Below are 27467 nucleotides of genomic sequence, written 5' to 3' on the forward strand. Positions count from 1 at the left end.
GCACAGGACATTTTAGGGCTGACAGAAGATTTACTCGGCACAGCGGCTACTTCTCTGCCTATTTGCACACCTCGCTCCCAGGCAGGCCGGCTGACGAGCCGTCTGAAGCCCGCAGTGCCTTGTCCCCGATCCCCAGCCCGCCAGTGCCGGCTGGCCCTGCACAAAGAGCTTCTTCCGAACGTGCCCCTCGCCCTTTCTTCTGGCCGGAACCAGAGACGCCTCTGCTCGAACTCGTGCTTCCAGCCCCGCCGTGCGCAGCCCGGGTGCCGGAGGGCCGGGCCGGGGAGGGGCCGGGCGGCCACCCGCGGGGCTGCCGGCAGCCCCAGCCCGGCAAGGGAGCGGGGAGCTGCCGCCGGCCACCGAGGCCGTGACCGCAGAGGCCAGAGCACCCGTGCCGGGTGAGTGCCCCTGGGGGCGCGGCCGCAGGGAGGGGAGTGGGGTCCCCCGCACCCCTGGCCCCGCGGGCCCTTGCCCTCCTCACGCAACAAGCAACCGGCTCCCCGGAGCCCAGCGCCTTCGGCGAAGTCAGGGTAAGGGAAGGACTCAAACCGCCTCTGAGCTCCACGGGCGGTCGCGCCGCTCGACTTTCTGAGGGAGCCGGGGGAGGAAAGGCAGCCTGCAACCTGCGGCTCGGGTACGCACCGCCGGTCTGCACTCCATGCCCGGAGCACTGTGATGTCGGAGGACAAGCCGGCTCTGCGAGACAGGCACAGCAACTGCCAAGAGCTTAACCCCACCCCAGATAATTTGGGTTTTACTGTACGTATACTGTAACTGCCAGTAAATCCGAGTACATGTGGATTAAAGCTCTTGACGGATAAGTGGCTGGTCACAACTCCCAAAGGCATGCTGCAAAGTTTAAGAAAAGCTTATTAAAAGCGTATCATTGGACATTAAGCAAAGAGGTACCCAACACCAAAGATAATGACCGTCGGTATTTCTCTGTGCTAGGATAAACGTGGTACCTATTAACAGAGGACACCTGGAGATTAAGCGATCCAACACGTCTCATCCATCTCCAGCTGCCATGATCCTGGATCACAGAACAATACAATACATCAATTCCTCACAATGACAGGTACTTATTTAAAAAGATACATATTTTTCTCCCTGCAGACTCAACTTATTTCAGTGGTTGATTTTGTGACTAGTACTACATCATGCCCTAAGCTACTGGTTCTGCTGCTTATCTGATCAGGTAAGATGAACTAGAAGTGTGCCAAATTTTCCTTATCTCATGAAATCATAGGTAGCTTTGCTGAAATGAGTAAAACTTTACCTTGCATATACCACTGTGTAAAAATAAATAAATAGAATTTCAGCCAATGGCAGTAGGTGGGTCATAAATAGCTAACAATTTCCAGTGGACAAATTCAATACATTAAACTCATTTAATCATGAGATTGGAAACTCATTCTCTTACTCCAAAAATCAATGCACAGCTGTTGTACTGTTTATTGCATTACAGTGCACCTCAGCTTACTGTCCTCAATGGGAAATGGAGACAAACTTGTTGGGGGGGAGGGAAGCACAGGCTTGCTGCTGAGAGCATTAAAGACTTTGGAATGGAAAGGACAAGTTAAATAGGCTGTTGAGCTTGCTTGAAATGTTAACTTTAAAGATACTTATGTCAGACAGTAAAACCACCAGCCATACAAACATTTGTATTGTTGATAGTGCACCTGCATGAAGTGAACCATTAATTTCTATTATGTTCACAGGCATTAAACTAAAGCATTTTTTCTGCATCTGGCCTTCTAAGCTGTAATAAAATGGCAATCTGACTGAAGACACACTCAAGCATGCCCTAAATAGTAAGAAATTAAGTAAGACTAAGAGGAACAAACACACATTTTCCATGCTCAGGACTGCATCTGTTAATGCATTTCCTCATACTGTGCGTTCTTATAAAAGAAAACTAAATGACCAGTAATAGTACAGACTTTTCTTTGTATTAATATCAACCCATACCAAATAGGTACTTGTTTCATGTTCCTCAGAACAAGTCTTGTACTGATACTGTTGTACCAATAGCCTGACTACATGCTGAAACCTATTCAGCCTACTTGCCAGTTGCAAGGACAGCAAAATTCCTGTTGCTCAGGTACAGCCATGAGCAGGGTGGTTGCTCCACAGTGGTGGGAGACATGAGTGATTATATGACTCATGGGGAAGCAGCCAGCCTGTTCCTGCAGAGAGCAAAGGCAACACACCTGGAGCAGAGCTGCGAAAAGTAAGTTGGCTCCTATGACTGTACCAAATGCGGGAAAATGAGATAGGATCACATAAAGGCCTTTGAGGCACTACGGCCAGGTTAATTTTCTAGAACAAGGTATTTACAGAAGTGTTCTGTAGCTGACGAACATTTCATATCGCTTATACGAACATGGCAAACGTGAAAAAGATCAGTAATACACATATTTGCAACTCACTTCCTATATATTTATAGCTTTAATCAATAAGCTAAACTGTAGAAAATTACTTTTGAATTCTTAATCAAGACTATTACTAGTGTTGACTGATTACTTTGTGCTTGTATTGATTTTACTTATACCATTATATAGAAGTGCCTAACTGCAAGGTATCTACCGAGCAGAGACAGATAAAAAGGAGAAAATAATATAACCACAGTTACCTCTGCCTAAAAGCAGAGAAGAAAAAAAGTCAGTAGCAATTGTGAGAGAACAGCAGGTCACTTTGCTGCTTCAGTTTCAGGGGAGATCCTGAGAAATGGCAGTACATAAGAACCCAGCTGATGGTAAACTGCCTCACATGGCTGCAGTGAGTAGTAGCTCTGCAGTTTGGGCTCAGACAGATGGATATTCTGGTAAGGCCAGTTCTCAGCTGAGACCTAATCATATCTCTATGCACCAGTACTAGTTTAGTGGTAGGCCAAGCCAGGCAAGATATAAAGTACAGTGCAGAAGCGGCTTTTCCAGACTTTTACGCTAGCATACTCAGCAAACATGAGAAAATAAGAAACTGAACCCACTATCAATCATTTACCCTTGGTTTAGGGAGAAATTTTCACAACAGCATTCCTCATATTCATATTAAATACATTTATTAAGTTTTATTAGTGTGAAAAAAATCCCAAACCCCAAATTATACAAGATATGGTTTTATCTGAAATAATCAAGATTCAGGAAACAGTGTTTAATGGATACTTAAGTTTGATGTTACAGATCAGGAAACACATGCATCCTTTAAAAAAAACACAGAGCTTTGCTTTGTTCCTTGTGCCAGGATCTAGTTTCAATTCAACACAGATTAATAGTTGGAAGAACAAACCAACAAAAATAATGGTACCTTTTGTATTAGGTACTTCTGTGTTTTCTTTTTCTTCTGTTATAAAAGCTCTAGCGCTTCTGCCATGATAAGGTAAATGCTTATGCTAACATAAAATAAGAGCCTTAACAGCTCTTTGGGTTTGGTCTCGTGTTGTGTCCCCCCCCCCATCTATAGCCTTCTACACTGCAGCCATTGCCTGCATATCTGAACAGTTTCTTATCTCTGTTGATGTCATACATCTTCAAGCGTTGCATCATGCTATAACCAAAGACGAATATGTGCACATGAACAGAATGTTTCACTTAAAAATCATTTTGGAATTTAAATCAAATAAATATTTCAGTTTTAATATTCCTGTCTATCCCCAAAACATACATAACTTTGATCCTCCTATGCTTTATATACTCCTATGTTTGAACAGAACAAGCAGTTGCTGTTGCTGGAGGTATAATAGGAGGGATCCTTTTATTTGTTCTCATTGGAATAACTGCATACCTGCTCTGGAAGAAATTTTGCTGGTTCCATTCTTATGAAAAGCTCACCGGTGCTTCCAAAACGACAAATGCAAATGCTGTTTTTCAGGATCAGTCTGAAATTCAGCTAAAAAGCACAAGGTATATATTTTTGTTTTTTAAAGCATACACTAATGGTAGTTTATTTAAACTTGTAAAATCTCAAATGAGGGGGTCATCTAAATATATTAATGTTCATAAGTAAATGAGACCTCCTAAATTGTATAAAAACAGTCATGTTCTGTTTTGTTCCTGCAGGAGAACAGTACTTTCTTTATCTACGAATGCAATTATTATTTCTAATTTATGTAAGAGATAACAGATTAAAGTGTAATCGGTGCATGGATAGCTTTATCTGTTACCTAGACAGATTCATCCTATGTTCCAGTCTTTTCTGCTGGTCTCATAATGAAGCATCTGAGAGCTAAACAATAGGACTTTGGTTCAGAAAGGAGACTCTCCTACAAAGTTAGTGCAGAGCTTTGGGGCTCTAAAACAGGCAGCTGCAGTTATTTCCTCCTCTCCTTTGAAAGATCAATTCTAAAGAAGAATTAAAGGAAAAAGTGAGGCATCTGTCTGAAGAATTAAGATTGGCTGGAGCTTTAGGCATTATACAAATAAAATTATTTGCAAAACAGTATCTTTTCTACCTGTGCACCTCCATATAACTCTTACAAGATTATGAAATAAGAACAGTAAACTTATTTTTGTTACCAAGTTTGGTTTCCAAGCAGAAGTCAGTAGCTGTTGTTGTCTTGAGCAGATCCAGAAGTGTTCCATTTATCATTCCACCAACACTGCATGAGCAAGACTGGATTAATCTGATGAACGAAGAACATGTTCAGGAAGACAGCGACCCCTACATGATTCCTCAGTCTGGGCCCCGGTCATCATTTCATTCTTTGGGTATGGCATTGCAAAACCAGGACTCTTTTTAGTGGTACTCTTTTAAAGAGTAACTTTACCATTGTGAAACATGCTTACTGGGTGCATACCAGACACCATTAGACAGTACAAGCCCTAAATACTGTATGCATACATTTTTTTTTTATACATGTAGAAATTGGGCCAAGAGTATAGCCATTCTGGCTACATCCCACAGCCACGTGCTGTGGGACCTTGTGCATATGGCAGATAAAGCAATCTCTCCTGTGTTTTGTAAAGGCATAACATGAGTGTAACTCAGAAAGTGCCTGACTGTTGTCCCCAGAAACAGTAGTGACCAGCTGCAGACTGCAAAGAACTATCAAGGTACAGTCACATGAATAGGAAAAAGAAATGTGTCACATCCTACAATTACTCCTCCAAGTTTGAGGGAAAAGGAATTAAAATACCAGGTTTATGGAAAATTTGATTGTTAATATAGAGGTTAATGTGATTATATTAATCATATTAATAATATAGAGATTAATTCCCCAAATACAGCAGTGGCTATAAAAATGCCTACTATGGTCTTGAGACTAATCTTAGTGTTCTTGGTTTTTATTTCTTGAAGCTGGAGCTTACGTTGTAGGGACCATTAACCCAGAGCTGTACAAATTTCCTGAAGACAAAAGTGAGACAGATTTTCCTGAAGGCAACATTGGCCGCCTCTGGTTCTCCATAGAATATGAGCAAGAGTCAGAAAGGCTCCTCGTCTCCTTGATCAAAGTCAGAAAACTGCAGCCTCCTGCTGCTGATTCCTGTAGTCCGTTTGTGAAAATCTACTTGCTGCCTGATGAAAGAAGCTACTTGCAGTCCAAAATGAAACGCAAAACCCTTAACCCACAGTTTGATGAAAACTTTGTTTTTCAGGTACTTTTCCTTTTGATGAAGCAGAGTTTTGTTTGCAAATATTGACTTGTCAAAGTACAGGTTTTGTGAAAATTCAATTTCTACAAACTTCTACCAAGATACCAGTCATTCCCACTGGAGATAAGAGTTATTACTGGGGCTTCTGGAGATCCTGGGCTACTGAAGCCTGCGGCTCCAGCAAAGATCTTGCTTGTTTGCACCAAAGTTGAGGATTCCAGAACTTGCTCTGGGAATGATGAAAACTCCAGTCTGAACTACATCCAAGTAGTTCAGCTGAGCAGCTCTAAAAGTCTAAAAGTTTTTCCTGTTAGGGTGGTGAGGCACTGGAATCGGTTGCCCAGGGAGGTTGTGAGTGCTCCATCCCTGGCAGTGTTCAAGGCCAGGCTGGATGAAGCCTTGAGTGGGATGGTTTAGTGTGAGGTGTCCCTGTCTATGGCAGGGGGGTTGGAACTAGATGATCTTGAGGTTCTTTCCAACCCTAACTATTCTATGATTCTTATGATTCTAAGTCCAGAACCTACCAATACTGAACTAATGCTTTCATGGCTTTTAGTTTCTTTGCTGTAGAAGTAGGCTAGAAACTAGAACTCATGAGCTATCTGGTATGCCATTTGTGTAGTGCTATAAAGCTAGGAGCGTGGCTCCCTAAGCTAAGAGGCTTTCACAGCAGGTGTCACAAGACAAAAACTTTAAAACAAGAACAGTTTGTGTTTCAGACCAACTGAAAAATGAGTGTTTACAGATTTCTAGACATTTGCATTTGGAAGCGAATGCATTGTATAATACTAGATCTCTATGAGTTAGAAAACCACCAGTTAATTGCACATTTTTCATGATAACTCATTCTACGTTAGCTTGTATCCTTAGACTTAGCATAGCTAAAACTTTAGGGAAATTAAGAAAGTTGACTTCAAATAATCAAAGGAAATCTCCACCTACCTTTAACTCACTTTGAAAAATTATTCCTCTGAAGTCATGCTAGCGTTAAAGTGTCAGATGCTTTATAACTGTTGATATGTTCTTCCTTTTCCCATACAGGTTTCCAGTAAAATGTTGTTCCAACGGACTCTGAAGTTTTTGGTTTATCATGTCGATAAACACAAGAAACATCATCTCCTAGGCCAAGTTATCTTCCCACTGAAAAATGAAATATTAACCAGTGACAACAAGCTAATCATATGGAGAGATCTGGAGAAAGAAAACTTGGAGGTATGTGGTAGCAGGCTGGTTGGCGCTGTGGAACTTCTGCCATCTTACAAGTACTAGAGAGGTACAGCTGAAGTAGTTTATACAACATATATCTACATCAAATGCAGAAGTATTTGATAAACATTTGGAATCAAGATTCCAACCTGCAGATACATAGCTGTTGCATAGGAATTATCCAACTGCCCATAAACAGTCACACAAGCTAGGAAATAGTTAAGAACACACTTGTTATTTGCTTCTGTTCTGAATTTGTGAGAGCAGAAAAAAGGCAGCAAATGCACAGAAACAGGCATTACCTGGAAGAGATAGTAGTTTAGAGGTTCCAGAAAGCTGATTAAGTGGTTCTGTCCAATGTCACAACAGAATAAAGCCATTACAATTTATTACTCACGTGAAATGAGCCCTTAGTTTGGCAGAAACCGCTAGTACAAAGGACAACTTCCCCCCTTCCCCATTCATCTGTGTGAAGAGAAAGTTTGAGATATATTTGACAAGTGTTGTTCTGCTCCCAAAGCCTCCTTCAGAGTATGGTGATATCCAGTTCTCCCTCAGCTACAATGACTACCTAGGCCGTCTCACTGTAGTGGTTCTGAGGGCAAGGGGATTAAAGCTCCAGGAAGAGAGCCATGCTATCAGTAAGTGCGATTTCCTCTCTGCTATCAGCTCCAAAATTCCTGTTTTAATTTGCTCCTTCCTCATCTGTCCACGCAGGCTTGCACTGAGTGACTCTGAAAAGAAAAAATAAACATATGGGTGACTTAATTTGTGTGGAAACAACCCATGCTTTATTACTGGGGTAATTACATTTTGATAGCTTGGTTCTGCTACGTTTTGATTTTGTTTCATAATAAGTGGTTTGTCTCATGTCATCAGAAGCATTTTTTTTCTCCTGCTTTAATACAGTGAGCAACTACCCTACTACAGAGAAGGTAGCATTTCAGGGGACGCTGACTTTAACTGAGTTGCTTCAAGGCAAAAGCCCAGAGGTAACAGCTGCAGGACAACCACTTATACTGAACAGCTGTCCTGGGTAGAACTGAACTAGGGAAAAAAATAAATATCCATTTTAGGACAGCTTGGCCATTGTCCAAAGGACCATAGCATGGACTCACAATTTTTCTCCCTTACTGCAGTGGGCATTTTCCTGCTACACCATGCTCACTTGTCCCTGGCCACAGAGTAATAAACACAGTAGCAGCATGGAATCTCTTACTGCTTCACTGGAAAAGAACAAAGCTTTAGCAATCAATTAAGATTAATTTTCTATATGCTTGTCACTAAATTTTGTGAAAGGGCAGAGAAGAAAAGAAGATTTCAGGCTGCTTTAGATCTCATTGCCAGACCTATTGAACAAGACCACAATGCAATGCAGGTCCCCTTCAGGAAGCAAAGCAATTTTTGTTGTTCTTGTTCCCACACTCACATACCAATTTTCGTAGTATTTCCTAGAAGAAAGAGCAGAGATCATTGATCTCTTCCTCAAGTTTTCTACCAAACCCCTTACCACAGGGCTAGAAGTCATTAGTAAAACCTTTTGTCTAAGGTTTCTTCTTTGACCAGGAGACTACTCCCCTGAAATTTATCCAGTCCAAACACAGTCTGCAGCACTATGATGTGGCTCCTCCCTCACAGCCTCCCTGTATGGATCAAACAATCATGTGATCAAATATACAAAATTAATTACTGACCAAACTAAGCCTTCAGAAAAGTCTCCATCAGGTGAAGGGAAGGACTAGGAATATAAGATCAAGGATGCAGGGTAAAAACAAGACTGCTCTTTTTAACGGCCCTTAAATTGGAAAATACACCGCAAAACTGGCCCCTAGGTACTTTGCGTACTCCCTGCTTAATGTTCTGCATTGCCGTGCTGCCATATATGTTTCACAAATCAGTCATGATCTAATTTTATACTTAACACCTGAAAGCAAGAAATTTCTTAAGCCTTCTCCCAGCTGCCTCTGATCTGTGTTCCTCTTGAATATCTTTTTCTCCAAGGTGTGCATGTCAAAGTCTCGCTAATGAACCATAATAAATTCATCAAAAGTAAAAAGACAGCCGCTGTTCTGGGATCTCCCAATCCAGTGTATAATGAAACCTTCAGTTTCAAGGCAGATCTGACAGAGCTGGATACAGCAAGCCTAAATCTATCTGTGCTCCAGAGTATCAAGGGTGAAAGTAAGCAATATAAATTATTACAGTTAAGATATCATAAACCTCTTAAATACTGCAGAGATACTTAAACCTGGGAGGAATTCCTTTTCAGCAATAATCATAACACATACAAAAGGTTTGGGGTATTTCACAGGATATTTCTTTAAAGAGCAGAACAAAACTTATTATTTGCAGTAAGTGTACGTGTCTCTTTCAGAGGCCAAAGATAAATTTAATGAAGACAGGAATAAAATAACTGTAGGCTAGTCACTATCAGTAGAAGGTGCTGTACTTTTGTTTCATTCTGGTATCCTATGGAAACAAGCTTTTGTAATTACCTTCTCTTTATGTGTATTTCCCAACCTTCAAAATTTTGAGGCTATTCACTGTTCCTAACCAAATCTGAAAGAGTAGGAATTTTAATTATCACAGCAGTCACTGCAGTAAGAACGAAGAGAGATTACAAGCATCCCTGTGCCCTGAAAGAAAAACAGATGCTTGAAGTCGCCTCTTACTATGTCAGAGAATGCATTAAGAAGTTCTGCTTAGAGAAGTGAATCAGAATTTCCTATTTCCACTGTTCACAAGAAAACATCTTCCCTGCAGTACAGATATGATCTTAATAGTGAAGCATTAATACCCTCATTTGGATTCGTATACTTCTTAAAAAATTCCTTTAGGTGAATTTTTGGGCAGGTTCTTTGGCTTTGAGGACTGACAAGAACTGGTCTTTCACCATTTTCACGTGCAGACAGACTAACACTTCAGAAACATTCTCAAGTTCATGTAAAGGCAGGTTTTAATTATTTTTCTCCCTCCACAGCTGACAAGTTCAGGCGCAAACTAACAATCTGCTCATTGGCAGAGGGTGGGCAGTGGCAACCCACATACTGCAACTCACAGATGTCCCTCTAAACCTATTTTTTTCTCAGCTAGAATATCATATGAATCCTGCTAAGGTTGCTGATGTCCAAAACAAACACTTCCACGGTACACCTGAGGTAGAGGGGCTGGGCAGATACAGATCTGTGTGCTTTAAACGGATTCTAGTTTAGAGTGCACACAATAGGGTAGGCCTGAATTGACTGACTACTCACTTACTGCAGTACCTTTTAATGCTGAATCTTCGCATGTAAAAACTACGTAACTTGAAATCTAGAGTTAATTCCTTGACGAAAATTTTGGGTTAAAAAAAACTTTCAGAACATGCATTAGAGAAATACAAGTTAATTTTCTAATTTAGGTAAGGATTTTGAAGCAACTACAGGTGTTAATCACAAACTGCTTTCTTTTTTTCCCAGAAACACATCTACTAGGACATGTAGTAGTTGGGCCTTTCATGTACACCCGTGGCAAAGAACTAGAACACTGGAATGAAATGATCAGCAAGCCCAAGGAGCTGGTTAAGCGATGGCATGCTCTTCGCCACAGCACATAACAGCATGGATAATAAAACCCCCAACTAGCCTCAAAATGGAAAAGCTCTCACCAATATCTTTCATAATCTAAAGGGTGCAAAAATCTTAGACCATTTTACACTCTGAAGTAGACAAGAATAAAATAAGTAAATTCTTTCCTTGCCCAAATGCAAATAGAAGACTTGGTCCCTAGTAGGCTGGAATTCTTATCTTTGCTCTCTCCAAAATATATTTCCAATTTAATTAATATGTACCAAACAAACCAGACAAACATGATCTCACTGTATTAGTTATTTTGACTAATACATTCTAATTCCTGGTCATGAGTTCCATGGCCATCATCCATCATGTGCACAGACCTAAGAATGACCTAAGAATTTTTAATGATGATAGCAGGCCTAACTGTTCACTGCATTGCATCACCATGGACAGAGTAGCTTCACCAAAAGGGATGGAAGCCCAGTAAACATGCCAGAACAGACAAAGCCCAAAAGATGCTGACTGACTACTACGTGTCCAATTTATTTAAAATAGCAGTATTATATTTAAAACATATCTTTGAATCTTTTGAATGAGTGGTGGAAAGCACTGAGTGTTTCTTGATCAAAAACTTAGATGCACCTGTTCACATTCCCCAGCAGAGCATATTTTTTGCAGTAATTCAGTTTTCATGTTTTCAGCTGACCCCAGTGTATGACACTTCGTGTTGACTCTAAGGGAGAAGCATGAAAGAAGTTCTGAAGTCACAAATAACTGGAGGCTTGGAGGAGTATAGGAGCACCCTAAGAAAGCAGCACAAGGGACCTGACCTGACCTTATGTATTTCTCCCTAAACACATCTCTACTGGAGACAGCACTGATTACAAGACCCTTGGGTTTGACTTAGTATGATCACTCTTACACTGAAAACCCGATTAGCTTAAGCCCCCAGGACATATGTCTGCCTTAGTGGTAGAGTTTTCTTTGTTAACTATATTAGTGTCCTGCAAAATAATTCAGAGCAATTATTTTAATGAAGTAAGACATTCTTCTATTCTTGAGTATTCTCTGGGGACCTGAACTCTGTACCTTTCACGCCATGCGGTCATAAATGAGACAAGACTACTGCAGCAAAGCATCTTGTACAGTTATGTTCCAAGGACGATAATCTCTGCAGCTGAAATAAAGCCAACTTGCTTTTAAACAGGATACAATAGTAATTCAAGATATTAAAAAAACATGAGGCTTTTCTGGGGAGATGAGAACACTTTCCATTTTTATATTATTATCTAAAGGAAATATGAATAAGAATACATTTGAGAGGAATAGTAAGATAACAGACTCAGTTTCACCTGATCCCTTATTTGAAATGGACCCACAGTCTGTCTGGCTAACTGCACCACTGAGTAAGACGAGCCTAGACTCACTACATTTAACTGAATTTTGCAGAATGCTTAACTGTCATACGTGTCTTTCAAATGAGTAATGCCAGCAGCCCCAGTCCCAATGTGCCATTTTCTAATTTTCCTCCCACAAACCCACTGAAACCCCATCTAATAGGCTCAACCCCACCCACATGTTCGATCTGGGAATGAAAACTACATATAAACTCTGTGATAACGCCATTACTATGATAAAGCATATTTACCAAATACATTATATCCTATTATTTAAATCATACCAATAAACATTGAAGATCTTAAAAGTACACTGTTCAAAATCTTTCAGACAGGTTTACTAGCTTATGCAGGAGGATGTGTGTAATTGTACAGTGTTTATTAATGTCAATACCTCTAAAGTGGGAAGTCACATTTCTATGTACACTGCAGTCTGAGTAATAAAACAGTGCATTACACTAATGTGGTCTCTTTTCTTCGAGCTTCTTATATATTAAAGTACCAAAACTTCCAGCTTGTGCATTCAATAATTCCAGCTAAAATCATTAAGAAACATATTTAAATGCACTTACTAATGTGCTTGACTTTGCTTGAGGTCATCCAAAGTGAAGTAAATGAGAAAGGTCCTTTTTGACTTTTCCTGAACACAAGAGTTACTCCAGTAAAGCAAGAAATGTTACTAAATAAGGGGTTACAGTGATATTGTCACATAACAAAGCAACTTTTTTTACCTACTGTGTTTTAGAGATCACCCCCCTTATCTTGTGCTTGAGAGTTATATTGAGATGAAGGATGAAAAATGATACCAGGCCTCTCAGTGCCTAACAGTACTTCTTTTCCTCTAAAATATTTTAAATTTTTACCCAGATATATAGCACAAATACCCCCATCCAAGAAATAGACACAAGATCATACAAAATGTGACACATTCCTCAATACTTCCCATTACTATTGACAAATACAGGAGCTTCTAATCTTAAAACCGAATTATTACTGTATTATGGCAGATTAGAGAAAGGCATCCACAGCTGAGAAAAATTCAGTAATACTAGTGATTTTTTCTGGAGAGGAAAGGAAACCAGATACTAAGTAAGAGTTTATTAAGATAAAAATATATTTATAAAAATATACTTATAAAAATATACTTTATGACAATTTTTAAGTATTACAGCAGCAGTATATACATTTAGCAAATATTCCATACCAGTCCTTTTTTCTTTTTACAGGTTAAACCCAAAATCCTTTCTTGTATGTTTAAAGATATTTGCTTCCTTCAGTTAATTCAGTTTTCTTCTGTTTGCCATCTGTGTATTCCTATGATCTCTGTTACTGCAGAGGTCAATGTTTCAAAGATCAGGATGAAAATTTAGCAGATGGAAATCCTTTTGCAAAGGATAGCTGTTTTCATCTAGTACAAAATGGCTCCTAATTTCCAACAAATAGGATGCTTCCGTATCTGCCAGCAGCAAATGGCACAGATCTGCTATTATTGTGCCATAGGTTATATCTGAAGAAGGCACTGCAAAAGACAGAAAAATCCAATTTACTCTTTATTTTCACAATAGCACTTAACAGTCAAGTTCCACTTCCATGAAAGCTACACTGAATTACTGGAAATGTAGCTCAATATTCAAATATAAAATTAGCTTTTGTTTTTAATTAATATTTTAAAACCAATGTGCTAATATTGTTTCTCATTAAACTAACACCTGTGAATCATGTAAAACACCTCTCAAGTCAAACAGGATGTATTAAGGGAAGTTTGTCTGAAACATTGCTCAGTGATTTACATCATGAAAGCATGTCAGCTATTTCTAGAAACTGCTAAGAGAGTCTATTTTGCATATAAGGAATCCACATATAGGAATCCACGTATTTTGCATATAACGAATACCTTTGCTCTATAAAGTACAATAAATGTTCATACCATCTGACCTCATCATTGATACCTCAACTCTTAACTTCAGTAGCTGTCTGACAAACTCAGAAGTATTCTGAGGTTTTTTGGGGTTTCTTTTTGTAAGTCTTCTACAATATGAGCAAATATCATCCAGAACAATCTCATCCCGCTTCTATATTGTCAATAGTTAAAAATTTTACTTCCATTGTGAACTTTACTCCCTGTTTCTATCACAAGTAATTTATGAAACAGTACCTACTAATCTCTTCAGCCAGTGTGCAGGAATATTCAGGAAGATTTTTTCCATCAACTCAGATACCACATGAACATAAATTTCATATCCTCCATCTTCTACTGTCATCAAAGCAGGTCTAAATCAGAAAACAAAAGACTTCAAAGTTAGCTGCTATGTTTTTTTTGAAGCAAAGTTTCTGAAAGCGATACAATGTAATATTACCCTCCAACTTAACATCAGGAACTAGAAAAACTAGAAAATCTCTACACAGTCATGCCTGTCAAATCTGTAGAGCTGGAATGAGTTTGATATATACAGATAGATACAGATATAGATATACACATACTGAACTTACTATTCAATGTTAAAATAACTTAAAAATCTATAAAGTAAGCCTTACTTTCTGACAACTGCAGAAAACAATGCTTTAGCAGTGGTCTTTTCCTGGAAGACAAGAGAACTGCATTGTTATGAAATATGTGCTATGTCGTTTATGGCTTTGAACTTTATAATTAAAGTATAAAATAAGTTATTCTATTGGGTTTTGCTGTGCTTCTGCAGGATGATGATACCTTAGCAGTCCTCTAGAGCGATGTTCAACAGGTAGTTTCTGCTTGCTTTCAAACTTGAGCAATTTTACTAAGCCTAATCTTTTATAGAACTGATGCAGCTTCTACCCAACATATGCTCTTTGACTGCCCTGAGACTATTTAGAATTTGACCTATAACATCTGCACCATCACAACCCTCACACTTCAGCAAATCTGCGCTGCTCTGCCCAAAAGAGGATGCAATGCTTCTATCCGGACCATCCCACATAAGCAACTAAAATACTAAACATCAGGACATATCAAAATAATGGAAATCCTGGTTATAGCAACATAGGAACAGTACACAAACAGTGTATGTTAAATAAATGAATAAAATAAGGCACAGTCATCTTCAATGCAGAACTTCTCAAAGGCAGATGTTCCCAAGAGGATATAAAATGTGCTCACTGCAGAGGTGGTAGAAATGAAAGAAGGACAGTCACTTCAAAAGACTAGCAGATCCGCACTGTCAGATAGGGCAGTCAGTCAGTACTGCAGTACACTGACTAGAGAGTGTTATTAACAGACTAATTTAGGTATATTCTGCATCATGCTAACTAACAGAACTAACAAATGCCTGTAAGGCATGAAGGCAAATGACTGCAAATACACCACTTTCCCAGTAGGCAAATCATTTGACTTGCCATCCATTGATCTAAAAGCTACTGCTAAATTTCATAATTTCAGTGATTAAAAGAGGTAAGAGAACTCCATGTCTGATTATGTATGGGATTATTTCAAATCTGTTGGTCTAGACAGAAACCAAGGCCCAGATTACTGTAGTTATTAAAGACTGCTGTCTCCTTTCATGACAGAAAGCTTAAGAATACACTTACATGCTTATACACTTGTAACTACCCAAATAAGTGTGGGCAATTGCCATTTTGTCTCTGAAGAAATGTATTTTGGTTTAGACAATTTATGCTGATGTACATGAAAACTACTGACTTCAAGAAATATTAAACATTAACATTTTAGAAAACAGTAAAATTAACTTAAACATGTTTGCAGAGAAAGGTACTAACAGATGTTGCAAAATTTAAAGCTTTCAAACCCATAGGCAAATGTGGTCTACAAACGTGATGCGTCACAGAACAAGTGCTACAGTAGAAAAGATTAATTTTGCTTTACTCCTGATTATTATACTCTGACTACCTGTTTCTCAGTTCATACTCTGTTCTCCAGGTCATTTAAGTCTTCTTTCAGATAATCTTATTTACTTCAACAGGAATTAACTCTCATGGTGAGAAAGAAATTTCAATGGAGTCTTAAAAACAGAGCCTAACACCTAATTATCTTTCACTAGTGCACAGAAAATGCCATTTTGTGATTAACTTTATTCCTTAAAAAACACTGGTTTTAACACGGTGAATTTACATGATTTTAAACCAGTCAGAAACATATTTAAGTATATAGCTAAATTTCTCTAAAGGCATAAATAATCTTTAGAGGCTACCAAGTAAATAGTCTTTAGTACCTTTATACTAAGCTGGTCAAGCATGCCAGTGAAATGGGCTTTTCCACTAGTAGAGAAGGGTTAGACTCAATCCATGCTTAGCACTAGGAATCTCTCATCTCATTACTACCACTGTGAAAATGTTCAACTTTTTAAAATACAAACACTTATTGGAATGGACTGAAAAAATTATCTGAATGGAATGCCAACATCATACCAAATTCCAGGGAAAAGATGCCAGGAAACAAAGTTCGGGCAAAAACAGATGTAAGAAACAAGGGCCTATCTGTGATATCTGACATTTAACAGGTGAGCTCTGGAATAGAGTATTTCTTTTTTCTTACTTTTCATGATTTTTTCTAGCTTAATATTCATACTGTCCTAGCAAAAAAAAAAAAAAAAAAAAAAAAAAAGAGGAGGAAATATTTACACACATTATATGACAACGCTCATGTAAAGTCTAGGAACTTCTCACTCATTATTACTGCTACTGGTATCGTGTTCAACATTCTAGGTATCCAACTTTAAAAAGAAAAGAAAGCTATGTAAGCATATACACATGCATCTATCTAAAGCTTGTGTCTCTGGCATCTGAAGGAAAGATGAGTTTTATTACAGTCACAGCTGATTAGCAAAACTGGGCTCTTACATTTCAAAGGAAAAAGACGACAGGGGATGATTTCATTGACCTACAGTACAGAAACCAGAGATATAAAGACTAAGTCTTCTAAATGCCAAGGTCCTATTGTAATACCTATTTTCCTATCACAGTGCCTATTTGTTAAATGTTCACACTTTTAAAATAAGTGTTATAAGTTATTACATTTTCTGAATCACAAATAAGCAAATCAAATTATAGATTACTCTTTTAAGAACTCTGCAGGGCTTAGTATTATTAAATTTGCTCGTACTAAGTGGAAAACAATATATAGATTTTACCCTGAAGGAGAGCTGGTACTTACTGCACTGCTAGAAACAGAACATACTGAATTTACTACTTCCTTATATAGAGGAATTAAAAACAATCTTTAAAGGGACACGTTGCTACGTTCAAGTTGCTACATTTCAAAAGCCCAAAGATAAATTTAAGAATTAAACAATCAGTTAATAATGTTGTTCCTATATCAACTGGATCTGTTTATTTAGTCTAAGTAAATGTGCATACTGTCAAACAGTGCCATCTGCTGATAACTTCCATCTCTGCTCTGAGAATGTTTGAAAACATGTTTGTATTATTCCTGCAAGGCTAGGGCTGATTAATCAGTTTAAAAACATAGATGTGCATTCACGTGATTTCAAAATTTGACTGAAACAAGACTCTCAAGTTATCTTTCTTTGGCCCTCAAGCTTCTACTCCATCTTAGCTTACTGACTCAGTACAAGGTAAAACTTGTCACTCTGACATCGTATTCAAAGAAATTTAGAAAAGTTATTTAAACACAGAATATTATTTATAATAGAATACAATATAATATATTAAAGAACAGCTCTCTGAAAATCCATTAGAAAAATAGGAAATGCTAAGCATGCATACCTTAAACAGAATTTTATATGAGGGAACTTAAAATGGAATAAGTTGTAGTTTACTCCCCTAATAGTGCACATTATTTTGTTTACCTGTAGAATATTTTTACTTTGTTGTATGGCAAACATCTGATACACTGCTTGTAGATCATGTTCTCATCTGCCTGTAGTTCCAAACCACATTTAGCACAACCTGAATACGTAATTATAGGCAGAGAAGCCAAAACATACTCCAGCGAAGTGTCAGCACAAAAGATGAGCTGCTTGTATTGACCAGTTGAAACAGTAAACTTCAGTTCTAAGATACGGGCTTTCACTTGAATCACTCCTACAAAAACAACGATTTCAATCAAATCTGCATTCAGTTTTATTTATAACTGAAACCAAAAGCAAGGGTTACAGCTGATAAGATACCACTATAGAAAAGCCTGAACAAAAGATCAAGGTATTACAATTGGGCAAATAATTTCCAACTGCTTTTCTTCCACATTAATTCAGAGACACTGAAAATCACAGCTTTAACAATTTAGCTTTGCACTAATCAGACATAATAAACTAGAGTTAAACGTTGCAATACCAACTCCATTTAGTTACTTCTTAATGTTTAATACTAACCTTGGCAATCTTCTACTTCACTGGTTTTGTAAAATGTGTTCTTTTGTAATATGTTTTCAATAGCAATAGCTATTTTACTCTCACTTTAGAGAATTCCAGTTTTGGAGAAACACTATTTGACAAACTTTCAGTTATTAATCACATCATTGCTAGACTGGTTAGCATGAACAACAAAAGGCAGCATTTCTTTCCGTGCTCCAAAGCTATCTTTGTATGGTGCCACATACCACACCTATTTTGCCTCTGGGCTCACTGAATGAGGCTGCAGTCACAGTCTGGCTGGGTACCGAGCACCAGCAGCCTCCAGAATAAATTCAGACTCATAGAAGTGTGCTAACTTTAAAAACAAACAAACGGAAACACCAAACAAAAAAAAAAAAAAGCAGTATTTAACCTGATCAACAGAACAACTATTGGACAAGGAGTAACCGGTTCAAACTTAATACAGGTTCAGGTTAGACACAAGGAAGAAGTTCTTTCCTGTGAGGGTGGTGAGGGGCTGGAACACATTGCCCAAAGAAGTGGTAATTGTTGCATCCCTGGCAGTGTTCAAGGCCAGCTTGGACTGAGCCTTGAGTGACACGGCCTAGTGTGAGGCGCCCCTGCCCATGGCAGGGGGTTAGAACTAGATGATCTTAAGGTCCTTTCCATCCCCAATAATTCTATGATTCTGCAATTAGTTATGCACTGCACAACAGACATTACAGAGCTATGGATAACAGCTTTACCTGAGCACTTTTCCTCCAAATGTGCCGAGAGCTTTGTCACCTGCATGAGGGATGTTTTGCTTTTCTGAAACTTTTCTTTAAATTCAATTGCCCTTTTGTCATCATCAAACAAGCACTCACACGATGACCACGGAGTTGTGTGCAGTTCAAAATCACCTGAGACAGAACTATGTTGCACCAGAAGGTATTTAAAGTCCCATATGTGATCTACAGAAAAAAAGAAAGAATAAGCAACCACAAAACCAACAAACCAAAACCAACCAACCAACCAAACAAACAAAAACCCAAATAAGCCCCAGAAGAGTTCACTTTTTATACCTTACTTAATTCTCAGAAAGCCAAGGTTACTTATAAGACTGAGAAACAAATCAGCAAGACATTCTCATATGGTCAGCTCTGCCAAATTCATTTGAAGCCTGATGACATGTAGGGCTTTTCCTTTCCCTATAAACTTTACATGAGTCCTCCCATAACAGAACAATGCTTTTATTTCACCTGGACTGAATCCAGCTTTCAAGACAACTCAACTTTTTGGAAAAGAAATCAGTTACAAAATTTCTTGTCAGCTCTAATAAGGAAAAGTTGTCAATGGTTAGAAGAAGCCATCTTTATGTTACTAATCAACTTCCATCTTTAATATGTCCTTGTTTTTTAATCTTCTATCTCCATAATGCTCTGATGTAAAATAATTAATTTTCCATCTTCCAATCAACTCTAAACTGCTTAAAAATTGAGATCACAGAAAAGCAATATATTTTAGGCTGTCCTTTGCTTTGTTGTAAGAATCAAGTATTCACCTACTAATCAAATCTGATAACTATTTAGGCTGCTATTTTTTCCCATGTTTGCTCAAGGTGAAAACTGCAGCCAAAATAATTGGTTTTGGAAGTACAGTCAGAAAAAAAACAGATTCATTACCTTTTGTTTAACGTATTGAAGTGTCTATAAGTATTTTATTAGCATATATTAGTATTTTCATATTTTTGATTAGTCTGATTTTTGGTGGTAACTTGCTAGAAGTGCAATCTCCTGAAAAATCTGCTGCCAAACACAGATTTACAGTAAAATACTCCAAAATAGCTTCTCCTCTGACCAGCTTCATTCATCTCGTATTTGACTAAAGATCTTGCAGCCTCCCAAAACGGAGTCTGCTCTGGTCCAAAGCAAGGTTCAGGCAGTAACACTACATCAACAAGAAGCAAAACCTAAACAGGAGGAAACAAACAGGCACTTGGCAACAGGGGGTACCTGGAAGTAGAGAACAGTCTAAATGGGGTACAAGATTTGGCTGAGACCCAAATTTAGCGTGTTATTCAGGTCTTTGATATTCCTCTGTTGCTTAGAAAACTGATCACAAAACATGAGTAAACTGTAAGTAATCAAGTTTAGAGAAATGTGTGATATGAAATAAATCTTTCCTTTTTTGGTAATCTAATCCAGGTAAGTGTAAAACATGAACTGAATGTCTGATGACTGTATACTGGAAGATTGGACTGATTTTTAGCAAGAGATGAAAAAATAAACATAAGTTATCAGGAACAATTTTTAGATGCTCTAGAACTGCATAGTCTTATGCACTTTAAGTGTGCGGATAGTTCAAAAGTTCAAAGTCAGTACACACATACATAACCAGTAAACACACAACACAGCTGTGCTGTTCATGGTTTGTCTGTGATTAAGAATTTGAACAGCTGAGAAATCACTCACCTTGAATTTCAGATAATCCTTTAATCATTAAAATGCTACCTCCTAGATACACAGTACACTAGTTGGAGAACAGGACACAAGCTTTGCATCAAATACACTTATTACTACAGAGCTTTATGTCTTATACTTTCTTGCTTTAAGCATTAGAGAATGTTGTCTGAGAAATTACCTTTGGTATCTTCTTTTTGCAGCTAGAAAAATTTTTTAAATTCTGTATCTTGAGAAGTCTAATATTCTAGCATTCTCTAAGATTTCTAAGCATCTAACAAACAGTATACATCTGCTCATGCTGAAGTATGCACAAAAATAAGGTCCATGTAGGTATTCTGTATTAAAGTCAATCGGTTAATGCTTAAATTGGACCATCTTCTTCAAGTAGCTTAAGAGGCAGGTCTTGCAGTTAAATGATTACTTATAAATCTAAGTGGAACTGGTAGTATTCAGACTGCCTACATTTAATAGGAAAAGATTCACTATGAGATCGTTTAACCTTTCTGGGTTTTATTTTGCACTATACAAAAACTGGCTTTTTAGGCAGGCACATTCAGCACTTCAACTAATAAAGCATTTACTTCTTAAGTGTATCCACTGATCAGAAATACAAACTCTTTAGTTATCAATTTGACAAAAACGTAGGTTCACGTATTTTAAAAGAACAAAGCCAGGAATAAAACAAAATTCAGCAATAGTCACTGCTAAAACACAGGCTATGTAATTCTTGCAAGAGATGCTTTTAGTCTGTTACAGCTAGACTTGACAGCAAGACCATTAGGATATAAAGCCTGACACTGTAGTGAAATTGAAGACAGCAAATTAAAATCAGAAGTAGAAAAACCAGCAATTCATGCTAAACCAGACAACAATAAGGAAGACTCAGCAGAACTGGTAATACAGTTAACATTCAAAGTTTTTTTATAGTTAAATAATTAGGCATCTTATACCTAGATTGAAGTTTTAAACACTCATGCTTTCTCAGTCTTCTGAAGAGAGTGCATTGCTGTTGCTGATAGCACTGCTTCTGAGCAAACATGTTACAATCTGTATCAACTATGTGGTCCTTCCAAAGAGAGTATTTAAAGCTTGCATGGAAGAATGTTGCACATTTTGAAGATATTAACAGCATCACAAAAATCCTTTTACAGCTACCTATAGCTACAAGGACTTTACCTTTTTTCCTTTGAAGTTGAGGGCACCATGCAGCCCCTGCTCCCCACAGCACCATCCTACAGTGTTGATCTCTGTTCTGTTCTACTGTTAGAATAATTTTTCTTTGGTTGCCTCCTCTGTAGCTATACACTGATTCTGAAAAAGTTTGAAATTATATGACTTCTACAGTAAAAATCTTATAAAAACCAGAAAATCCACACACCTCTATTAAGATAAATTCATGCTGCCATCTCATTTTGTAGTACAAGGGAAAAAAATACACCCAAAATTTCTTCAGGCCAGAACGAAAGCAATCAGATTTCTTCAGTAAGATTAATCTAGTTTGAAGGAATGCATGAAGTTTATCCTTTATCCATCTAAATACTCAGCAACTGGACACCTCCCTTTGAAACAGCAGGTATGTGAGCATCTTTCAGCTCCCACTCATCCTCACCAGTATAAGTGGAAAGAAATACTCAATCTCCCAGCAAGAGACTGTCATAATTGGAAGTTAAAGTTCCTGGAACTTCTGTGGAATACACTAAAACATTTCTCTAGAATTTTCACATAAAAGACAAATACACCTAGAAGCAGACCAAGAGGATTAGTAGCAGTACACAGATTGAAACAATTAAGATCTCTATAGCATTCTTACACAGGATACTGCCTGAACGTTTCAGCTGCACACTAAAACTACAGTATTTTCATAAACAAGTAAATTTTTGAACAATAACTCTTGCTTTAAGTATCTAACAGTTCTGGTGTTATGTACAATAATATGAAGATTTATATTTTCAGAATTCTCCATTTATAATGAATAAACATGACACTGATAGCGTGGGTCACGCATGACGGTAGCGCAGTATGATCAAATTTATGTGCAAAATTTATTATGCAACAGTGGTACTGTAAAGAAAAGATGATCAAAACAGTTATGCAGGGAAAAGACAGGAAGACTCCTTTTCCACGTGGGAGCAGTGGTCTTTAACTGTTAAAAAACATGGCAGGACACCGCATGAAATACTGAGAATGGCCCAAGGTAATTTGGCTTTGCTCATTTCAGAAGGTGGAGAAGATGCTAGGAAGCAGCTGTAGGACCTGATTATGAATGGAAACAAATTATCAATTTTAACATTCTTCAGCAAGAGGAATCCTGAAATAACTGCATTCACTATTAGAAAAAAAAGGAATGTGTGACAGAAGGATAAACCAAAAAAAACATATAATAAAATCAGTATATGGACTGTTGGCCATGATTCTTTGGGGGAGAGGAGCCTTTACAATAAAAACATATAGGAAACATATTTCCAAACCAAACTATGTTAACGAACTAGTTCTCTGTTGTGCCTATGCAGAAGAAATAGGAGTATCACAGTAGGACATCTTAGTGTCACACTGCGCATTTTCTAGCTTTGAAAATCAAAAGAACTTGTACAAGAAGGGCACACAGTATGGAGTATTAAAGAAATATTGGACGTATTTAAGAAATCAGGAATGCTTAGCTTTAATAAACCTATTCCAAATAGGAAAAAAAAGAAACAGATATTCTGAATAAAACATTATAAAAGATCAGAGTTTCATTATAAAATAAGAAAGGCAAGGACATCCTAAAAACATTAAAATAATAAAGAATTTATTTAATTCTGAAAAACACATACTTTCTAAGTGCCATCAAATGTTCTTTTAATGACAGAATGTTTACATGGAAGCCGGCAGGTCAGCTTCGACTGTCCCAAATGGCATTTCATAAGCTAGCCCCATTTCTCAAGCAGTGGTCAACAGTACTAGTATGCATTAAACTCACTTCAGCAACTGACTACAGCCATTATTCCCTTCCTCTCCCTAGCTCTATTTCTCTAACTGCTATGCCCCCCTGAGTGGATCATTACAAAGGTTTCACTTTGTGACTCCCACGTCAAATACTGGTGTACTGAAAGGGAAATAAACAGTAATTTTGCAAGGCGACTCTGATTAAGTTTTACCTACTGTTGAAGTTTCAGAAGCTGAAGTCCACTGGATGAACTTACCTGTTAATACGGCAATGTTGATAATTCTCAAGATCGAGTGAACCACTGTATTTGGCTGGAGCTGGTCCAGCTGCATATACTGAATACTATCCAGCCTCTGGACTGGTCTTCGTGGAATGTCTTTGAAGTGTGGAAATTCTGATGCTATGTATGCCAGTAAGCCAAGGAGAACATCACAATCGACTATGGGATAAACTGAGGAAAAAAAACCAAACCCAAAAACCAAACCAAACAACAAACCAAACCCAAAGTTAGAGGAACACTTTTTTTTTTTTAAGCTTAGAAATACAAAATGTAATCTGTGCATATTATCCTGTGCATGAGGCATTGCTGACAAAAAGGAGTACTATATATAAAATATAATATATAAACTAACTGTATAGTACAGCTATTTTACTGTGATTTTCAGGGAAACGTATGCAATATAATCTTACATTCTTCTGGATTGAGGGCTGAGCAGTTCCCCAGATTCAGTAACTGACTGGTAAATGTAGATTGCAGCATGATTTCTCCACACCAAAGATTCTCATACATTACTATATCTGCAAGAAAAAAGCAACCTTATCAACTCATGTACCAATAATATTGAAGTATGTTACATACTTTTCTTGACTACAGAACTGTCATACATGCAGGTGTGAAAGACAGTTCAAAAGAGGGCACGTGGAAACAAAGTGATATTTTTTTTATCTACCAACACCATTTACAATGAGGTAATAAATGTTCTCAGTATTTTGATGCAATTCTTCAATTCATATAAAATATTCAATACCCTCATAGCAGGTCAAGTAGGTGACTGTATTGGGTAACTTACTATTGCTCTATGTTTCAGAATGAGTAATAAAGTAGTAGGATTACCCAGAAACACTTCTGATGTATTTAGAGGTAAGAATGTCTAAGCAGAAAAGAAAAATCCCAATTTATCTTCAATCTCTTTATCTACCTTTGTACCTGCCTATAAGCACTTAAAGAACTCTTAACAAGGAGCAATAGGCATCTTAAACTGTAAAAGTATTCGAACAATTTTATATTGCAGTGGGGCACAGGGGGTGTTTTTGTTTGTTGGGGGGGTGGTATTTTTTGTTTGGTTTGGCTTGTGGGGTTTTGTGTTTGGGTATTTTGCATTTTGCAAAACCTAAATAGCCAGACTGGTATCAAGTTCTGGCCAACTCCAGCCCTAAATTAGGTACAATATCATTCTATAGTACTGTGCTGTCTTACGCAAGATGTGTTCTCTTAAAGTGAACTTTGCATCTGTTGGGTTAAATAGTACAAAGGACTTAACAGGAGGAATCTTCATTATTAGCAGACAACAGCATTTTATATTTCTCAGACCAAAGACTATACATAAGCGAGGGACAAACTTCTGTGGGACGGTTGATGTTTCACTGGAAGGATGAGTGATAATTCAAAGTGCTGTTGAATGATGTAAGTAATGCAAGAAAGAGACCTACAAATGCTTAGCCATTGTTACATATTGCTCTAAACAGACATTCTAAAGATCCACATATTAAAAAATGCAAATAACAATTCTCACCTGTAAGCAACACAATATCCCCAGGAAACACAGTGAGTGACCAAAATGCAGCACCACGCCACAGCACCACTTTTCTCTCAATTTCTGACTGGTCAATAACTACAACTGTTGCTACAGGAACTTTACATGAAGATTTTGGTCTAGTCTTCACCTGTATTTCTTTGATATGACAAGGATGTACAATTGTGACCAAAACATTGTACTTTTGATTTCTGCTGCAGCAATTCTTAAGGGCTGTTAATTTCTTTTGAAGTTTCTTGAACTCTGTCATCCTCTCTTGATCCACACTTATCCCAGGACCAGCTGGACAAGAATTAAGCTTTGCTCTCTTAGATTTCAGGTGTCTTTCAAACGCTGAGTGAAAATTATGAAAGGAATCTTCACACTTGTGGGCTCTTTTAGAAGAACTCTGATGAGAACTGTCCACTTGAGAGCACAATATCCCTGAGCTCAATGGCTCAATATGGATTTCATTTACAAGTTGTTCAACAGGAACATCAAGTTTGTGAAGCTCCTCTATATTTTCCTGAGCATTTCCTTCTGGTTTTGCAGCTTCCAAGCAAGTATTTTTTCCATCACCCTCAGAAATTAAAAGTTCAGGGAAACCTGTACACACCTCCTTATATTCATTTTCAGCTACACTGAAACATGTTCCAACATCAGAATCAAGTTTGAAGTGATGATACTGCCTTTTGTCCATTTTTTTGCCTGCTTCCATTTCCAGTAGTTTTACAACTCGCTTCTGCATCTCATTCCGAGCTTGTGCAAAAACAGCCATCTGACTTGAAGTCATTATACTACGAAACTCAGTATCTGTTGACACTGCAAAGTCTGGACAATCACTTGGTTCTCCTTTTGGCTTTGACTCTTGATTTCCAGGGAAAAACATATCCAAATATTGACTTAGATGTTCATGGTAATCATTTCTACAATCTGACTGAACACGTTGTCCCACAGACCTTAGATGTATGCTGATCTGCTTAGTACTGGCAACCAAATCAGAAATGTCAGAGTTGTTAACTTCTAAATGACCACCTTTTCTTTCAGTGAGGTGTGAACAACAGCCATGTGATATCTTATCTTGTCTAGCTGATTCTGCAAATTTTTGTGGAAGGTGTGGATCTGCAGCCTTATTTGCATTTGCATCTGTGCATCTACCTGCAGATATCTGACAATCAGAATAAATGCAACTTTCGATCCTTTTAGGTGTGCTGGTACAGGTTACTGCCACAGGTTCAAGAGATATCAAATACTCTTTTGCTACCATTACTCTCCCCTGTTCAGATTGCTGAGAGCTGTCATGGTTTGGAGGAACTGCTTTTTCTGCCTGAAGAACTAAGCAGTTGTCACCTTTGACTTTTTCAGAAAAAAGACCATGTGTATCACACAAATAATGGAGTTCTCTCCATTTTTCAGCAGCAGGTGCTGATCTGCTTTGTTCTGACACTTCTGGTGGGCTTGGAATACTGGGTGCTCCCACAAAAATATGAATTTGAGGTCTTTTTGACATTTTTGATCGCTGTGTAATTCTGACTTTAAACAATGTCCTGTACCCAGGGCAATGCAATAGGCACAACGCTAAACATTAGTAAATGCAAAAAATCAGATTTGGCTTTTCTTAACAATTAAAAAATACCCAACATTCAAGGGATCATTTCAAAATTTACCTGGTAAGAACACTACTACTTAAAGCCTATAAAATGAACGTAAGAGAAAAAAAGGAAGCTATTTGTTGAGTCAAACTTGCATAAAAATATACATTTACAGTAGGGCTTAATTTCTGACTCTGATACTTGAAAATATAGCAGACGCAGAACTATAGTAAAATTCAATTACTAATTATTTGTATTAGTATTAGTAATTAGTAATATTGTATTAGTCTGCTAATTATTAAGCAGACTTTTCGTCACTTGTTACTGCTAATTAAACAGCCAAATGTGAACTCACTATTCAGTACTTAATTTTAGTTCATGTGAAATAAATGCTTGTTAGGAAATTTCACTGCATAGTTAGAAGCCAATTTTCTCTCTCAGAAAATTACAATTTCAACTAAATTACTAAAAATACTGGAGTTATTTAAAATTAATTTAAAATTTGCTAGAAATTAAATATTTTACATGCTGGTTTAGCATGCAAATACTCTATTAAGTGATTATTTCATGATATGGAAGGTTTCAGGATACTGATGATGAATTATAATTATTTAATAAGCACTAAGAGGTCAGTGAAACTTGAGAGGATGATTTAGAAC

At 37.7% G+C, this 27467-nt stretch overlaps 3 protein-coding genes across 11 annotated transcripts in view; 1 reads left to right on the forward strand and 2 right to left on the reverse strand.

Annotated features, from left to right (window-relative positions):
- GPRIN2 (G protein regulated inducer of neurite outgrowth 2) overlaps positions 1-7888 on the reverse strand; it is a 37149-nt gene extending 29261 nt beyond the window's left edge. The window contains exons 1-4 of one of the 4 annotated variants that reach the window (XR_010610761.1): positions 6537-7888; positions 4518-4600; positions 3787-4343; positions 2995-3549 (exon numbers count right to left, since the gene is read on the reverse strand). The gene's annotated coding sequence lies outside the window, so the exon portion shown is untranslated. Of the gene's footprint in view, positions 1-2994; positions 3550-3786; positions 4344-4517; positions 5889-6536 lie in introns of those variants that run through there. The other 3 variants (XM_065670800.1, XM_065670799.1, XM_065670801.1) reach the window with 3 other exon arrangements.
- SYT15 (synaptotagmin 15) lies at positions 172-12213 on the forward strand. 3 transcript variants are annotated; one of them, XM_065670807.1, is made up of 9 exons: positions 172-530; positions 952-1078; positions 3713-3905; positions 4567-4709; positions 5299-5597; positions 6636-6806; positions 7321-7441; positions 8802-8981; positions 10259-12213. In XM_065670807.1, the coding sequence occupies exons 2-9, from the start codon at positions 1072-1074 to the stop codon at positions 10393-10395; spliced, it is 1251 nt and encodes a 416-aa protein (XP_065526879.1). In that variant the 5' UTR covers positions 172-530; positions 952-1071; the 3' UTR covers positions 10396-12213. The 3 variants fall into 3 exon arrangements, with proteins under 3 accessions (XP_065526879.1, XP_065526880.1, XP_065526881.1); XM_065670808.1 differs by having other exon boundaries at positions 172-398; XM_065670809.1 differs by lacking the exon at positions 172-530 and adding an exon at positions 580-634.
- SHLD2 (shieldin complex subunit 2) lies at positions 12110-27046 on the reverse strand. Of its 4 annotated transcripts, none has more exons than XM_065670795.1 (8): positions 25217-27046; positions 24114-24221; positions 23680-23874; positions 21674-21808; positions 18800-19006; positions 17550-17784; positions 13907-14022; positions 12110-13270 (listed from the first exon to the last, which is right to left on the reverse strand). In XM_065670795.1, exons 1-8 carry the CDS (start codon positions 26724-26726, stop codon positions 13098-13100), a joined length of 2679 nt encoding a protein of 892 aa, XP_065526867.1. In that variant the 5' UTR covers positions 26727-27046; the 3' UTR covers positions 12110-13097. The 4 variants fall into 4 exon arrangements, with proteins under 4 accessions (XP_065526867.1, XP_065526868.1, XP_065526869.1 ...); XM_065670797.1 differs by having other exon boundaries at positions 13158-13270; positions 13911-14022; XM_065670798.1 differs by lacking the exon at positions 12110-13270 and adding an exon at positions 14287-14330 and having other exon boundaries at positions 13933-14022.
- Positions 27047-27467: the final 421 nt, after the last annotated feature.

Source organism: Lathamus discolor, chromosome 3 (assembly GCF_037157495.1).
Source record: "Lathamus discolor isolate bLatDis1 chromosome 3, bLatDis1.hap1, whole genome shotgun sequence".
In the NCBI taxonomy this organism is placed as follows: domain Eukaryota; kingdom Metazoa; phylum Chordata; class Aves; order Psittaciformes; family Psittacidae; genus Lathamus; species Lathamus discolor.